This window comes from Quercus suber, unplaced genomic scaffold (assembly GCF_002906115.3).
Source record: "Quercus suber isolate HL8 unplaced genomic scaffold, Cork oak 2.0 scaffold_6, whole genome shotgun sequence".
NCBI lineage: Eukaryota > Viridiplantae > Streptophyta > Magnoliopsida > Fagales > Fagaceae > Quercus > Quercus suber.
Genome location: NW_027069472.1, coordinates 2,324,834 through 2,340,407, shown reverse-complemented (window position 1 = coordinate 2,340,407; position 15,574 = coordinate 2,324,834). Strand labels below are relative to the sequence as shown.

The 15,574-nt window shown below is 36.7% G+C and overlaps 1 protein-coding gene across 1 annotated transcript; it reads left to right on the top strand.

Annotated features, from left to right (window-relative positions):
- Positions 1 to 11,593: 11,593 nt before the first annotated feature.
- On the top strand, positions 11,594 to 13,656 carry LOC112000034 (uncharacterized). The gene is made up of 3 exons (XM_024032140.2): positions 11,594 to 11,990; positions 12,580 to 12,708; positions 13,196 to 13,656. The coding sequence occupies exons 1-3, from the start codon at positions 11,661 to 11,663 to the stop codon at positions 13,373 to 13,375; spliced, it is 639 nt and encodes a 212-aa protein (XP_023887908.1). The 5' UTR covers positions 11,594 to 11,660; the 3' UTR covers positions 13,376 to 13,656.
- The last annotated feature ends 1,918 nt before the right edge of the window (positions 13,657 to 15,574 follow it).

Below are 15,574 nucleotides of genomic sequence, written 5' to 3'. Positions count from 1 at the left end.
CAAAGTGATGCCTTTTGGTTTGAAGAATGCAGGGGCTACTTATCAGAGGTTGGTTAATCATATGTTCCGTCCACAGATAGGATAGAATGTAGAAGTTTATGAAGATGACATGCTAGTGAAGAGCTTGGATGAAAAGAAACATTTGGATGGCCTACAAGAGGCCTTTGACACACTTAGACGATACAATTTTAAGCTAAATCCAAGTAAATGTGTCTTCGGGGTTTCGTTAGGAAAGTTTTTAGGATCATGGTTTCACAGAGAGGAATTGAAGTGAATCTTGACAAGATCCAAGCCATTCTAAATATGGAATCACCAAAGAATATAAAGGAAGTCCAGTTTCTCACTAGACAACTTGCAGCTCTAAACAGGTTTGTTTCAAAAGTTATAGATAAATGTTTGCCTTTTTTTAGAGTTCTCAGGAAGACATTTGAAAGGACGAACGAGTGCCAAAAGGCCTTCCAGGATCTTAAAGTTTATCTTACCACGGCTCCCCTGCTAAGTCCATCCATACCAGGTGAGGAGTTGTATTTATATTTAGTAGTGTCCCTACATGCAGTAAGTTCAACATTGATTAGGGAAGAAGGGAAAGTGTAGAAGCTTGTGTATTATACAAGCCGAGCACTAAGGGGTGTAGAAGGACGATATTCGATGATTGAAAAGTTGACTTTTGCATTAATAACAGCTTCTAAGAAGCTGAGGCATTACTTCCAGGCACATGTCATTAATGTCATGACGGATCATCTGCTTAAGAAGGCGATGAACAAGTCGGAAGCAGCAGGACAATTGATCCAATGGACTATAGAGTTAAGTGAGTTTGATATCCGATATTAGCCTAGGAATGCAATAAAGGCTCAAGCTCTAGCAGATTTCATTGCAGAATTCACTCCAAGTCATGGTGACTTAGACGGAGTGGAAAAGGCTAAAACATGGATCGTCCATGTAGATGGATCGTCTACATTATATGCAGGAGGAATAGGAGTTGTATTGCAATCTCTTGAAGGAGATAAGTTAAAGTATATGGCTCGTCTATAGTACCAAATAACTAACAATAAAGTTGAATATGAAGTCCTTCTTAAAAGGCTGGAACTAGCTAATTCCTTAGGGACAGAGTCAAAAGTTGTCCAAGGAGACTCTTAGTTAATCATGGGCCAAGTAAATGGAACATGTGAGGCAAAAGAAAAATGGATGAAGAATAATCTTAGTAGGGTGAAGTGCCTTATTAAGAAGTTTAAGGAAGCCAGTTTCCTTGAAATCCCAAGGGAGGAAAACATGGAGGCAGACGCCTTAGCAAAGGAAGCATCAGTAGACAGATTAGTGGACGAGTTTGATGAAGTCCAATACATGCCTACCATAGATCTTCCAGAGGTGTAGTAGATAGAAGGTGAAGGGAATTGGATGACCCCGATAATAGCTTACCTCAGGTATGGAAGGCTTCCAGAAGAAAGAGATGAGGCCAGAAAACTAAGGATTAGATCAGCTAAGTATGTCCTTATAGACGAAGTGTTATACAAAAGAGGTTTCTCTTAGCCTTACATAAGGTGTTTAGCTCTAGAAAAGGCAAACTATGTCTTGAGAGAAGTTCATAAAAGAGCATGTGGGAGCCATTTAAGAGCAAGCGCCCTCGTCCATAAGGTCATTCGTGCGGGTTACTACTGGCCAACCATTCAAGTAGATGCTAAGGCTTATGTAAAGGTGTGTGATTAGTGTCAACCATCAGAGTACCTTACCTTGATGATGGCTCTATGGCCCTTTGCGCAATGGGGATTGGATATTTTGGGTCCCTTTCCAATGGGAACCAGGCAGATGAAGATTTTAGTGTAGGGATTGGCTACTTCACTAAGTGGGTGGAAGTTGAACCCTTAGCAAAAATAACATAGCATAATGTAAAAAACTTCATCTAAAAGAGTATTGTATGCAAGTTTGGGGTGCCTAGGGTACTAGTGTCAGAAAATGGACGATAGTTCGATAACACACCCTTTAGAGATTTCTACGAGCAAGCAAATGGACAAGTTGAAGTAGCAAACTAATCATTGTTGAAGATCATCAAGGCTTGGCATGAGGGGGCAAAAGAAGTATGGCCAGATGAGCTACCAAGTGTTTTATTGGCTTACAGGACGATTGTGAGGACCCCCACAGGGGAAACTCCTTTTAAACTAGCCTTTGGAAATGAAGCAGTCATACTTGCAGAAGTACACATGGCTAATCACAGGGTGATGAAGTATCAGGATAAGGAGAATGAAGAATAACTTCGTCTTAACCTTGATCTAATAGACGAGGTAAGGATTGATGCAGAGTAGAGGACAACAAGGTATAAAAACCTCATGGCTAGACAATATGATGCAATGGTGAAACCCAGGCGCTTCAACATTGGGGACCTCATCCTAAAAAAGGTCTCCTTAGGAACTTGGAACCTAACTTATGGGAAATTAGTGCCTAATTGGGAAGTGCCCTACAGGGTTATTAATTGTAAAAGACAAGGATCATACTACTTTGAAGCCCTGGATGGAAGAAACTTGGAGCACCTCTGGAATGTTGAGCATTTAAGGAAATATTACCAGTGAGGTATTAGCCTGGATGAGCATCATCTTGGACAAGATCATCCTAGACGAGCCAAAGTTGTGTGTTGCTTTCCATTACTTATATTTACTTGTGTTTGTTATTAGTACTATATGTTGTTTAGTATTTTAATTCCCTAAAAAGTGCATTAGTTTCCAACTTTTGCGCTGTCTATGGATGAATTTGTGATAGACAAAGTCATGTATTTAGTCTATCTGTTTGTACATAGGTATTTTTAATTCCCTAAAGGCACTAGCTTCTAAGCATGTGCCATGCTTGTGGACAATGTTTATGTTGTGTATATATAGTTTGAATTCCCAATGTATATAAGGTTGTGTGAATTTCCAATTCTCATGTTGTTGAAGTTCTCTTAAAACCAATCCACCAGAAAGCTGAAGGGTCAAGATGAGCAAAATCTCTAGACGTAGGTATGTAATGTCTACAAGCTTTCTTTAAATAAGGTAAAAGCAAAATATAATAAGCCTATGGTATATTCGTCTGATTAATGAACGAAGTAAAGTATGCATGCAAAAATATTCAAAATCCATGGATAAATCTAACTAGTTAAACAATCCAATCTCTAGACGAGTAAATGCCGGAGACATTTTGCCTAAAGACGAAGATTAATGCAAGCTATAAGTTAAACCTATGGACAAAGAAAGCTGGCAAAGGAAATTCCATTCATAGACAAGTTACACTTAAGAAATATAATGAATGGTAAAATGTTGAGCATAAAAAAGTTGTCCTAATATGGATGAACTAAATGCCTTCGCAAGTGGACAAACCACGCTTGAACCATTAGATATAACATGGATGATGTAAACAAAAGAAAACCCGTACATGAACAAAGTATAGCATGTTTAACAAAGAACAAAGAATGAAGATGGAAATAAAAACATTCATTCATAAAAGTTTAAAAAGGGTAGATGACCACTGTCCAAAAACCCTTATAAAGTTAAACCTACAAGGCAATTGTATTAAAAGCTCGTCTCAAAGATATGGACGAAGTTAAATGTACTTACATAATTTCTAGTGGTCCAAAACAACGAACCTCATACTTAAAAAAAATAAAAAAGAAGAAGAAGAAGAAGAAGAAACTATGACAACATAACACTTTAAACATCTTTTGCAAAGGTGGGTTATCTCCAGAATTGGGCTCGTCCTGAACAGGCTGAGTGGTAGCATTGTCCTTGATGTTGATATCTTTAAAGCTCGTCTGAAGAAGAGAGCTTGCAGCACCAATATTGAGCTTGATGGAGCTAAAGCCAACTTCAAGGAAGGGCCAAGATGAGTAAAATCTCTGGACGCAAGGATGTAACGTCCATAAGCTTTCCTTAAATAAGGTAAAAGCAAAAAATAATAAGCCTATAGTATATTCGTCTGATTAATGGACGAAGTAAAGCATGCATGCAAAAATATTCAAAATCCATGGATAAATCTAACCAGTTAAACAATCCAATCTCTGGATGAGTAAATGCTGGAGACGTTTTGCCCAAATACAAAGATTAATACAAGCTATAAGTTAAACCTATGGACAAAGAAAGTTGACAAAAGAAATTCCATTCATAGACAAGTTACCCTTGTGAAATATAATGAATGGTAAAATGTTGAGCATAAAAAAGTTGTCCTAATATGGACAAACTAAATTCCTTTACAAGTGGACAAACCACACTTAAACCATTAGATATAACATGGACAATGTAAATAAAAGAAAACTCATCCATGAACAAAGTATAGCATGTTTAACAAAGAAAAAAGAATGAAGATGGAAACAAAACATTCATTCATAAAAGTTTAAAAAGGGTAGACGACCACCGTCCAAAAACCCTTATAAAGTTAAACCTACAAGGCAATTGTATCAAAGCTCGTCTCAAAGATATGGACGAAGTTAAATGTACTTACATAAATTCTAATGGTCCAAAACAACGGACCTCATACTTTAAAAAAGAAGAAGAAGAAGAAGAAACTATGACAACATAACATTTTAAACATCTTTGATGTTGACATCTTTAGAGCTCGTCTGAAGGAGAGAGCTTGCAGCACCAATATTGAACTTAATGGAGCTGTAGTCAACTTTAGAGAAGTGTTCTACAGCATCCATATGGAAATCCTCAAAGCCAGCAGCGTAGTTCCTATCCAAAAGGTCGGTAAACTCACTTGGAAGTTTTGAATTCCTCAACAGCCTCTTTTTTGGCTTTTTTAAGAAGGGCGCGCAACTTGTCGTTCCCCTTCTGAAGGTGGTCAAGACAGGTATCTTTTTCAATAGCATCAGCCTTAAGCTCTTTGACGAGGTTCTTCAACTCCTTAACCTCGTCCATAGCCTTGGCTGCCACCTCAGCCTTACCCCTACAGTCTGCCTACACCTCCATGATCTTTGCTTCCAACCTTATTCTATTCTAGCCCATCTCAGTAGCTTGCCTGGACGCTGTTATGAACTTTGACATGACCTACATATACAATTGATTGAAGTTGGTTAGACGAGAGATGTGAAATATGGCAAGACGAAATGAGAACAAAATAATGAAAACATACCTTAAAGAGATCATGAACAACAGAGTGTTCAAATTCTTTCAAGGACATGTCATAACACACAGCCACGTCCTCATCAGTCATAGCCTCTTGAAACCTTTCCCAAGTAAGATCTTTGTTCTCAAGAAGGTTCATGGGAATTCTTCTAGAAGGCTGAGACGAGGTGGTTACCACAGGTTAGGATAGTGTGACTCTAGTAGGTACAGACGAGTCTAGATCATGAATTTGAATGGACAATTGAGAGGCAGGAGGGATAACAGGACCGGGCTTAACGACCCCAGGCTTGGACGACTTGTGCCTTGCCTTCTTATTTCCTCGACGACTAGGAAGATTTCCCAAATCAATCGTCTTGGATAGACTCTTCCTCTTATCTCTAGTAGAAAGACGAGGCTGGGATTGAGTTTCTGGCAAGGTTTCCTCGTCCACTGACCCTTTTCCTTTGTTTTCCTTCATGGTTCCAATCCATGTGAAGAAAAGTTTCTGGTTAAAACAAATAATAAAAAGAAATTTTCTAAGTAAAAAATTACGTCTAAGAGTGGTAAGCTCGTGGGCTAAAGCTTCAGGTCCAAGTCCCCAAGTTGTAAGACGATGGAGAGTAACCAAGAATGAAAACTCCTATCAGTAAATAGACGACCCTTTTGGATGTGTTCAAGATAAAATTTGTTTAAAGAAGGCCGTCCAATGGCTAAAATAAAAGAAAGAAAAGAAAAAAAAAAAAGAGGAGAAAAATGTTAGACGAGTCCAAAAAAAGAGAGAAAATATTAAATAGGAAAGAAACATACCTTTTGGACGAAGGTTCCCTAGTTCTTAAGTATAGGGGGCGAATGGATCCTTACCAACCTCAACAGGGTTTCCAACCCAAAAACTAAAGATGAAGAAAAACTCTGTCTTCCAATTTCTATTAGATGTAAGAAGAGACTTTATTAACCTACAATCTTTACCCCTAGCTATGAACTAATAGAAACCAAGGGATTGACTAATTTCTAAGGGTTTGTAACAGTAAAGGAACTCGTCCACAGTGAAAGGGCGGTCCCCTTCAAACACCTCCCTCCACAAAATTTGCATAGAGATGACCAGCCTCCATGCATTGGGGTTAAATTGACATACTCCTAAACCTAGCCTAGTAAGTAACTCTCTAGCAAAAGCATTGAGAGGCAACCTAAATCCTTTAAAGAGATAAGCTTCATAAATACCTATTCCAAAATGAGGGTCACAGTACCACTCACTACGGACGACTAACCTAGGGTTAAGGTCATTTGGAATTTGGTACAACTTCTTGGGAGGTAAGCCTTTTTTCATCCGTCTTGGAATGGATGCCTACATCACAACTATACACAGCTTCTACCTCATTTGAAACGATGGATGAAGGAACACTCGTAGAGGTACCAGCTTACAACCCAGAAGCTGCCCTTGTCCTAAGTACTTCCTGAAGAACCTCTAAGGGAACCCTTGGAACTCCGTACGTGTACTGCTCATCTGTGGTGTTCCCTCCACTACTACTACTACTCCTACTGCGACTGTTACTACTAGAACCACAATCACTAGTACTGTTGTGATATTCGTCTGTCTCTTTATTATCACTATCATTAGACGAGGATATTACAACTTCAGACATCTGAGAAAAACTTAAAGGAAAACCTAAAGACGAAGATGAAAAAACTAAATGAGGAAGGCCTAAGGATGCAGGAAGATGTCTAGACGAGGCGCTGGACGACAAATGTCAGAAGAGAAAATTTTGGAAATGTGAAAGGGTAGGAGAGGAATTCTACTATTTATAAGCAAGGAGGCCTGGCATTTGAAATGATGCGACCAACCAGGAGAAGCCAAGTGGAAATTTTCTTGAAAGACGAAACGACATGATTGAAATACATCAGATTGGGCCACGTGTCAACAATTAAAAAAAAAAAGAAAAAAAGAAAAAGAAGGGGCATTCTAATAACAGACAACACATGGACAAGAGGGCAACTGATGGGGATGAGAAATAAGTATAGTTCGTCCTTGAGTTGTTGTCCAAATCATATAAGAAACTACAAAAATTGGACCATTTCTCTAGTTCGTCTATAGCGTTGTCATGTATCTAGGAAAGTCGTCCAGCATAAGGAGGTTGTCCAAACTAATGCAGGTCATCCAACATGGAAACACCTGGATGACCCTTCAACACTTAGAAAATCTTTAGAATGAATTTATGCACAAAAAATTTATAGCTCGAACCACGCTTTACTATTTTGAAATATAAGCAAAATCCTTACTCATCGCTTTAACTTTCCATTAACCTCTTAACTTCTAATGGCAGTTGTGGAAGATAAGATTAAATCTTGTAACTTTTATTGCAGTTGTGGAAGTTAAGTCTGAACCTTCTAACTTCCATATAGGTTGAGAAAGTTACCAAACAAGTAACCACTCCAAAGCTCACTATATAAGAACTTATCTACATCTAATGAAAGTAAGTTTCCACAATTCCTAAAGTTGAAATTCTTAAATTCTAGAAAGAAAAACTAACTTAAGCATCAGAGAGTTCTTGGCTGGTTCACCCCGGTCACTTTTGATTTTGTGTTTTTCTTTTCAGGCCTTTCAAACAATCACTAGCCCATTGAAGTCCAGAGTATTCAGCCTACTGATTTTCTGTGCATCATCATATCTCATTTTTAATATTACTTCATAATATTACATGTTTCATCTTATATTAGAGCCAATTTAGGTTTCATTAGCGACTAGTATTATTAATTATTGACACTTGGCAATTGAATAGCTAAAAAATTTGCACATGTCAAATATAAATTACATACACCAATTGTAGTTTGCCATTTGCCTATATAAGTCTACGTAATCCTAAATTTATTGAGAATGTTTGTCACATATCAAGCCTAGAAAGTTCTAAAAAACACATGGTAGAACCTCAAGTTCAGCTTCTGTAACTATTAATAGCATTAGAAGTATTTGATACGACTTACGAGTAATAATAAAATATAAGTCACTAACTTTTAACATTTGGTTTGGATAATGTTACAATCATTTCACTACAAAAAAACTCATCCTACATCAGCATTTTTTTCCTAGTGCTTTTCAAAACCATCATTGTAGGAGATCTATAGCAGTGCTTTTAGAAACCGCTAGTATAGGTTGACCTATTACAGTAGTTTAAAACTGGCCTTGTAGGAGATCTATAGTAGTGCTTTTAGAAACCACTAGTATAGGTTGACCTATTATAGCAATTTAAAACTGGCGCTTTTTAAACCGCTGTTATAGGTCTCCTGTAGCGGCAGTTTTTGAAACCACTAGTATAGGTTAACCAATTATGATGTTTTAAAATTGTTGATATAGGGTTGAATATTCAATTTTTTTTTTTTTTTGGGTAAACAGCCTATTCCGGCAGTTTTAAAACCGCCGCTATAGAATTCTTCAATTGGAATACCTATCTTGGCAGTTTTAAAACTGCCGCTTTAGGGTTCTTCATATGTAAAACCTATTCTAGCACTTTAAAAGCATTGTAATAGGGTTTGCTCTTTTTCTTCTATAAATGACCTATTACAGTGCTTTTAAAAGCGCTGTAATAGGGTTTTCTCTTTTTCTTTTGAATGACCTATTCCCTAATTTTTTGGTTAAAACTTCTCCAGAAACTACAAAGTAACTGTTCTTCCTATTCACATGCTTGTCACATACTTTATTTATTATCATCACACAAAGAAAAGTTTCTTTTATTTATTGCAAAAGACTATCATAAATATTTATGTGATCGTCACATGTTTTTCTTGAATAACATATGTAAACTATTTTTGTGATTTAGGTATTAATACCAACTTAGCTTCCCATAAAATGACGCTACTTATCTATTTCTAAGGGCCTTGTAGTTTGTATAACATAATTAGATAATACAATTAAATAATGGCTAAAATGGTTATTTACATAAATAGCTAATATAGTATTTGCCAGAGATAATTGAAACTTGAAATATTGGTGGTGCATGAACAACTGTAGTCCTTGTCTTTTAGCGAATTCTACATTACTGTTGTATCTATATTAGCAATACCTAAATGTGCTTGCAGGCTAATTATAATTAAAAATCTTCTTTTCTTTTCTTTTTGATAATCAACAATCATCTTTTCTTTTTCCATCACCGTCATTGTAAGGATTGTAATAAATATCATATTCTCGTATTTTTAATAATAGTGGTGTCATTATCAAAAGAGAATAGGATTATAGAAGTAGTGTTTTATACTCTATATTTTTCTCATTCTCTCTTTATGGCATAGAATCATTTGGCAAATTCAATCAAATGTGATATCCTGACCTAGTTGTCCGATGCCCTCGCCTAGACCTACTAGTTTTTTTACTCGATAATGATATCTTTAAGGTTGGCGCTTTGACTGATCTAGTGGCCAAACTAATTAAGATTTTCTCATAAGAAGTGTTGCGGAGCCTAACATATGCCTCAACTCTACAATTGATGAAGTGTTTTATGGTCAAATAAGAGATTTTTTGTTATTAAATAAGAGATCTGGTATTTAAAGTTCGATGATAAAGACTAATCGCTATATTATATGATAAAATGTTATCATATTTATTAAAAGAAAAAAAAAAAAAGAACTAGAAGGTTCATATCACACATGCCTCATCTAGGTTTGAGCATAGACCCAACCAACCTGACCCACTCGATCGACCGGACCCGAAGGGTCTTGGGTGGGTTGGATGAACGCTTGGGTCAGGTTTGGGTCCAGTATTTGGGTCTGCCCTGGGTTCGGGTTGGTCGCGGGTCCAACCTGACCGATCTTTTCTTTTATTTTTCTCTTTTATGCAACTTTCAATGCCAAAATTTGTTTTGTTTTGTTTTTGTTTTTATTTTTATTTTTTTATGTATTGCTTTAATTTAAATAGTAATGATATTTTCTTGCTATGTTTCCAAATATAATTTTTAGCATAATTTTCTAAATGATGCTTGATAAATTCTAAGAGATCAGTGGGCTGAAAAATCTCCGGATGCTCTTGATCTTGAGTAATAAGTCCTGGAAAACTAAAGAAAGTCAGAGAAGACCGGTGGAAGCCGGCCTTTAATTCTCCGATGGTAAAGTTAGTAGATTGAAGGAAAAAAGAGCCCTCAAGACTTCCTTAACTTCTTATCTAGAATTTTCCAAAAAAGAGAAAAAAGTCCCTTTACCTTTGCGCAGAAAGGCCTTTATATAGCGTTAGGAATCGGTTATTTCTCCTAATCGTCGTAGAGTTTGGAGGATTCAGAGGGTAACTTCCTTAACCGTCATAAGGGTCACCTCTTCGGGACCTGTGTTGAGCTTCAAGCAATATGACTTTTCAACATGACTCTTGGTTGAAGGTGTGCTGAGTGTAACTCTAAGTGAACCTACCTTGTCCACTATTAAGGATGGACGAGGTTCTCTGCTCACTCGTCCTTCATTGGACGAGTGAATGAAAGAAGAAGAAGAACGGCAAAGGAAGGACGAACGTATCAACTATTTGCTTTCCATTCTGCACATTGCTATGGACGACCAAATGGACGAGTGATTGACTTGGTGTTTTTCTTGCACCATCAATGCTAATGGTGAAAATACTTTCCATCCAAATGAAGGTTAGAATGATGATAAAGTAATTGGAATTTTTTTTTTTTTTTGAGAAAGAAACTAATGGATTTTATTAATGAAATTCAATTACATCCAATTGTAAAATCGAAACAATATGTGATGGGACATCTTCCATCCATACTTGAAAATTTAGTATGCATAATAAATTTTTAGCCAGATTATGAGCAACCCCATTGTCGTTTCTCTTAATGTGAAAATACAACAATCTTACAAAATTGTTAGCAAACATTTTCGCATCTTCAGTTAGCAAACCCGTTGGTGATAAGTTATACTCTTCTGACTTCAAAGCTTGTGTCAGTCCAAGAGAATCACCTTTAAGGATAGTACTAACGCAAATGACAATGCATTGAGGGTTGCCAGCACCTCAATCTCTTCAGCCTTGTATGCTGGAGGAATTTTTTGTGAGAAAGAAGCCAAAACAGCTCCATTACTCTCCCGTATTCCCACTCCAATATCGGACATCTTTGCTTCATCTATGAGGTGTCCAATGTCTGCTAGGGATACGTCCTCGCATAATAGAGAATCAATAGTGTGCTTTGTGAGCTGATTTGGAGTGCACCAAGGTTGGTTTGTTCTGACTGGAATCCGATATGTCCATATTGACCAAACCGTGACCGAGAACCACTTTGTGTTCTGTTTCGTTCTGATCATCAACGACAGCCCCTCATTGAAGTCCATGAATGCTGCTTCCACAGTTGAATAGTGAGGAGAGAGACAACACGTTGAAGCATTTATTTTTGCTGCCACTTAATGAGGAAAGTTATAAATTTTCTCACGTTCCTCTTCGCTGCTAGCTTCAAGTAATTGGACTTTACAAAAAAGGAATAACTCTAGCAATAATATATTCCATAGTAAAAGCCAAATTGTTGTTTTAAATAGTTGTGGCCCTTTCAAAACCTGTATATATATATTATACCCCAAAAACAAAAACCCCCCATTTTTTTCATTCTTTCAATTTCACACACACTGGCAAAACCCCGCAAACCCATGGCGAAATACATAACCATTGTCCTCTTCCTCGTTCTCCCCTTCCTCCTTTCTCAAAACCTCAAACCGGTCCGCCACGCCGAGGCAGCGGGCCCGAAGAAGCGAAGGGTCCAAGTAACGAACGATCTTGACGACATTGTCGACAACGAGGAGGACGAGGCGTGGAAGGAGTGGGGCAAGAAATCCACGTCCTCTGGTGACGGGTCCGATCTCCGGCCTTCCGATTTGTGGAAGATGTCAGACGCTGATATCCAGGCCGAGATGATGAATCCGCATTCCGGGTCGTCAATTGGACTCGTTAAGCTCCGGTTCCGGTCTCCCCCGACTGAGGTAATGCTATCTGGGTTTTGTTTTTTCTCTGTTATTTCTTTCTTGGATTACTATGGTGAAAAGTCACTGAATATAATATAATGTATGTATGTTTTGGCCAACTGAGTTTGATAATTTGAGCTAATTGCTGAAAGCTTTTGAGAACGAAACTGGGTTTTTAAATTTTTCTTCAGCCAAATGAATATTGTTATATATATTTTAAAGATGATTTGGATTACAGGTTAACTCAAAGAAAAGCATGAGACTCTGATTTGATTTTAAGTTTGAAGTGGGAACTGTTGAAATTTTCTAGGAGGATGGAGTGGGATGTGGTAATGGCCTAATATACATCACTGGTTGTAAACATTTTCAGAATTTCCGGGTGCCCCATTTTGGAAATTGACTCCTTATAAAGAAAAAATTGTTGTTGGAAGCTAGGAACCATGAATTGGAGGCTTATTTTTGTTTTTGCTGGTCTTTGTTTCAGATGCTAAATTGATGGAAAAATGAATGTATTTTTAATATTGTAGTATTTTTTGAGTTACCAAGGAAATGGAAGGAGACTTGTGCTATGGATTCAACTGATGTGTTCTTTTCTTGCTTTCATCAGGATATGGTAGCTGACACTGCTATGAAATGGACAAAAGTTCTGAAAACTGGAGGTATTGGGGCAAGATTAATGGGTATTGATCTGGGCACAATCTTGTTCACCATTGAAAGAGGCCAAGATACAACCGAGGTATGCTTTACTTCTCTTAATACAAGTGGTTAGTTATTTTGTAACTTTTTTTCCAGTGAAAGCTTTCTCACAATATAAACAAAATCTTCAGCAATTGTTTCCTCTTGATATTGTTTTCTTCTCCAAAGAGGGGCTGGAGAGATGAGGTTTGAAGGGTACAAGTCTTTCCACTGTATAAAATATGAGAAGAGCAATTGTGTCTCTTCTGAGTCAAGTGGCGAAGGCCAATTCAGGAAATATGATCTTTTTGTTTCTTTTTTCTCGTAATAAACCAATGAATGATCTTTATCATTAACAAGAACTAACTTCCTTGTGGCAATATGAATATGTAAATCCAGCCTCAACTGTTGCATATGTTTTGGGCTAGAATAATGGTCTGCTTCCTTTCAAATTATTGTGTTCTCCTTTCTGTCTAATTATTGTCTATCTTGAGTTTCTGATATTTGTGTTCTCTTAACACTCACATCCTTACCTGCTATTTTCCCAGTTGAGGGAGTTTTTGCTGGACCAACCAGAGGCATATGAGATCAAGATTGGGGATCAAACTTTTCGAAGGCCTGGAGATCCTCCTTTTGAGGAGGTTATTGCAGAGCTCCAAAATGAGAAAAACAAGGTTGATAATACTAATCCCACTGAGAATGGAAAGGAATTGAAAGAAGAGTTATAGTTGACTGGTAATCTTTCTGGCACACAACTACATAATTGACTAATGCATTTCTTCATTAAATTTACAGTCTCTGGTTGTAGCATCTTCATCTCCTCATCCTTAATTTCTGCCAATGTAGTACATTTCCATTGTACTTGGGTTGACTATTCTTTAATAAAAAGTTCTTTTGTTATTTATCAAAAAAAAAAAAAAATCTTCATCCCCCTTCCCTCTTCTGTTTTTTACATCTTGTTGACCTATGTACACATTCAAGATATCATTTATTGTGAGCTTTTGTTCAATCTGCTTCTTGGTTCCATTGTTATGCATCATAGTTTAGTGCACAAACGGAGCATTTTATTTTCCTTTTATGGAGTTTAGGATTTTTTCATCAGATTATATGTTCTTACCCTAGCATAACTGGCTCTTACAATTATATACTCAAACCAAATCTGTCAACGAGTAGATGCATATGACTAGCTAACAGCAATGTATGATAGTGTATGGTTTTTGAGCAAATTACAATACCCGTTTTCACCTTACCTACTTGTGTTTCAAAACTTGACACTTGACACTTGACACTTGACACTTTTTCCACCTAAGATAAAGTTTGTTAGGCTTTCATAACCCACCTCATCACTTTCTCTGTTTAAAAAAAAAAAAAAAAACCAGAACAATGAATATCTAAAAGCATTTTGTAAAACTTTGAAGCTTTGGCTCAAGAAGATTCATCATCTTCATAAGAATGATTTTGAGCCAATCAATTTAAATAAAATTTTCATATTCACACAAATCCAAAAAGAGAAAGGCAGTAGATCTGAACACCACCAATCCAAACCCAAAGAACACTCCTCAAACACACATTCAAGGAAAAACACACACAAACACAACAACCTACAAAATCAAAGAATGCCTTTGGCACTAGCAAAGCGGGGTATCCATGAACGCCTCCTTGTCTTCTTCAAATCCCATACAAGGTTTAGCAAAGTCAAAAGGTCTTGCTAGTGGTATTGTCAAGTGATGGCATCGGCGAAAAATCACAAATACAAATACCCATTAAAACTCCATCTCATCTTTGAAATTGACTCCTCCAAGTCTAGAATCTACAATTGTCCATACACCAAACAATAAGTCAGAACATACACAATTTGTACCAAAAAAGAAATGCCATTTTTGCCATCACCCACTTCAATTTGCAACACAATTTGTACCAAAAAAGAAATGCCATTTTTGCCATCACCCACTTCAATTTGCAATCCAAAGCGAAATTACCTTAATATAATCAAAGACGAACTTAAAGCGAGCACACTTCTTGTCCTTAATACCACCAAAAGTATCAAAAATACTGATACCATTCATGGTGGTGGTGCGGCGTTCATGGATACACACTACCCACTATTAATTTATGCGATTCCAATTTGATAGCTGTTAGGGCTAAGCATGGTTCGGGTCGGGTTTGAACCCAATCCGATCTTCACTCAACTTGATAGAATTGGCCCAAACTCTCATTCACCCGAAACCCGCACACTCAGGCTGGGTCTAGGGCAGGTAAGTGAGGTCAAGGTTGGGTCTATTTCTCTTTGTGTGGGTAAGCTACGTATTTGGTTTCTATCTTTTACATCATATTTCAATCTGATCTCTAACATTTTAATTGCGTCAATATGGTTCCTAACCTTTTAGTACTGTGTCAATTTAGTCCTTACTATTATCTCTTGGATGAAAATTGCTGAGTGGCAAACGGCCAAAATAAAATTTTAGTTTATTTTGATGTGACAATAAACTAATATTTTATTTTGGATATTTTCCACTTTATCAATTTTCATCCAAGAGATAATAGTTATAGCAAAGACTAAATTGATATGACATTGAAAGGTTAATGACTAAATTGACACAATTGAAAGGTTAGAAACCAAATAGAAATATGATGTAAAGGATAGATACCAAATATGTAATTTACATGTTTTTTTAAAAAAAAAAAAAAAAAAATCTTTTAAGGGTGTATTAATCAAAATCTGTATTAAGAAATATATTATTAGTCAAATGGCTTGCAATAATATCAAAAAGTCTAAACTAATTATAACTAAATAAATTTGATATTGATCATATCATGCCATTTCCAAATGTGACAATTCTATTTATGCAATGTTCCACCAATATACAACCTGCAATAATTTGAAAAAGTCTAAACTAATTATAGCTAAACTTAATATTGATCATGCC

Bases quoted from the DNA above. Each gene is read 5' to 3' on its own strand.
- LOC112000034 (XM_024032140.2), top strand. From the start codon at position 11,661: ATGGCGAAATACATAACCATTGTCCTCTTCCTCGTTCTCCCCTTCCTC. The intron at 11,991-12,579 runs GTAATGCTATCT...TGCTTTCATCAG, and splicing joins TCCGGTCTCCCCCGACTGAG to GATATGGTAGCTGACACTGC. The intron at 12,709-13,195 runs GTATGCTTTACT...CTATTTTCCCAG, and splicing joins GAGGCCAAGATACAACCGAG to TTGAGGGAGTTTTTGCTGGA.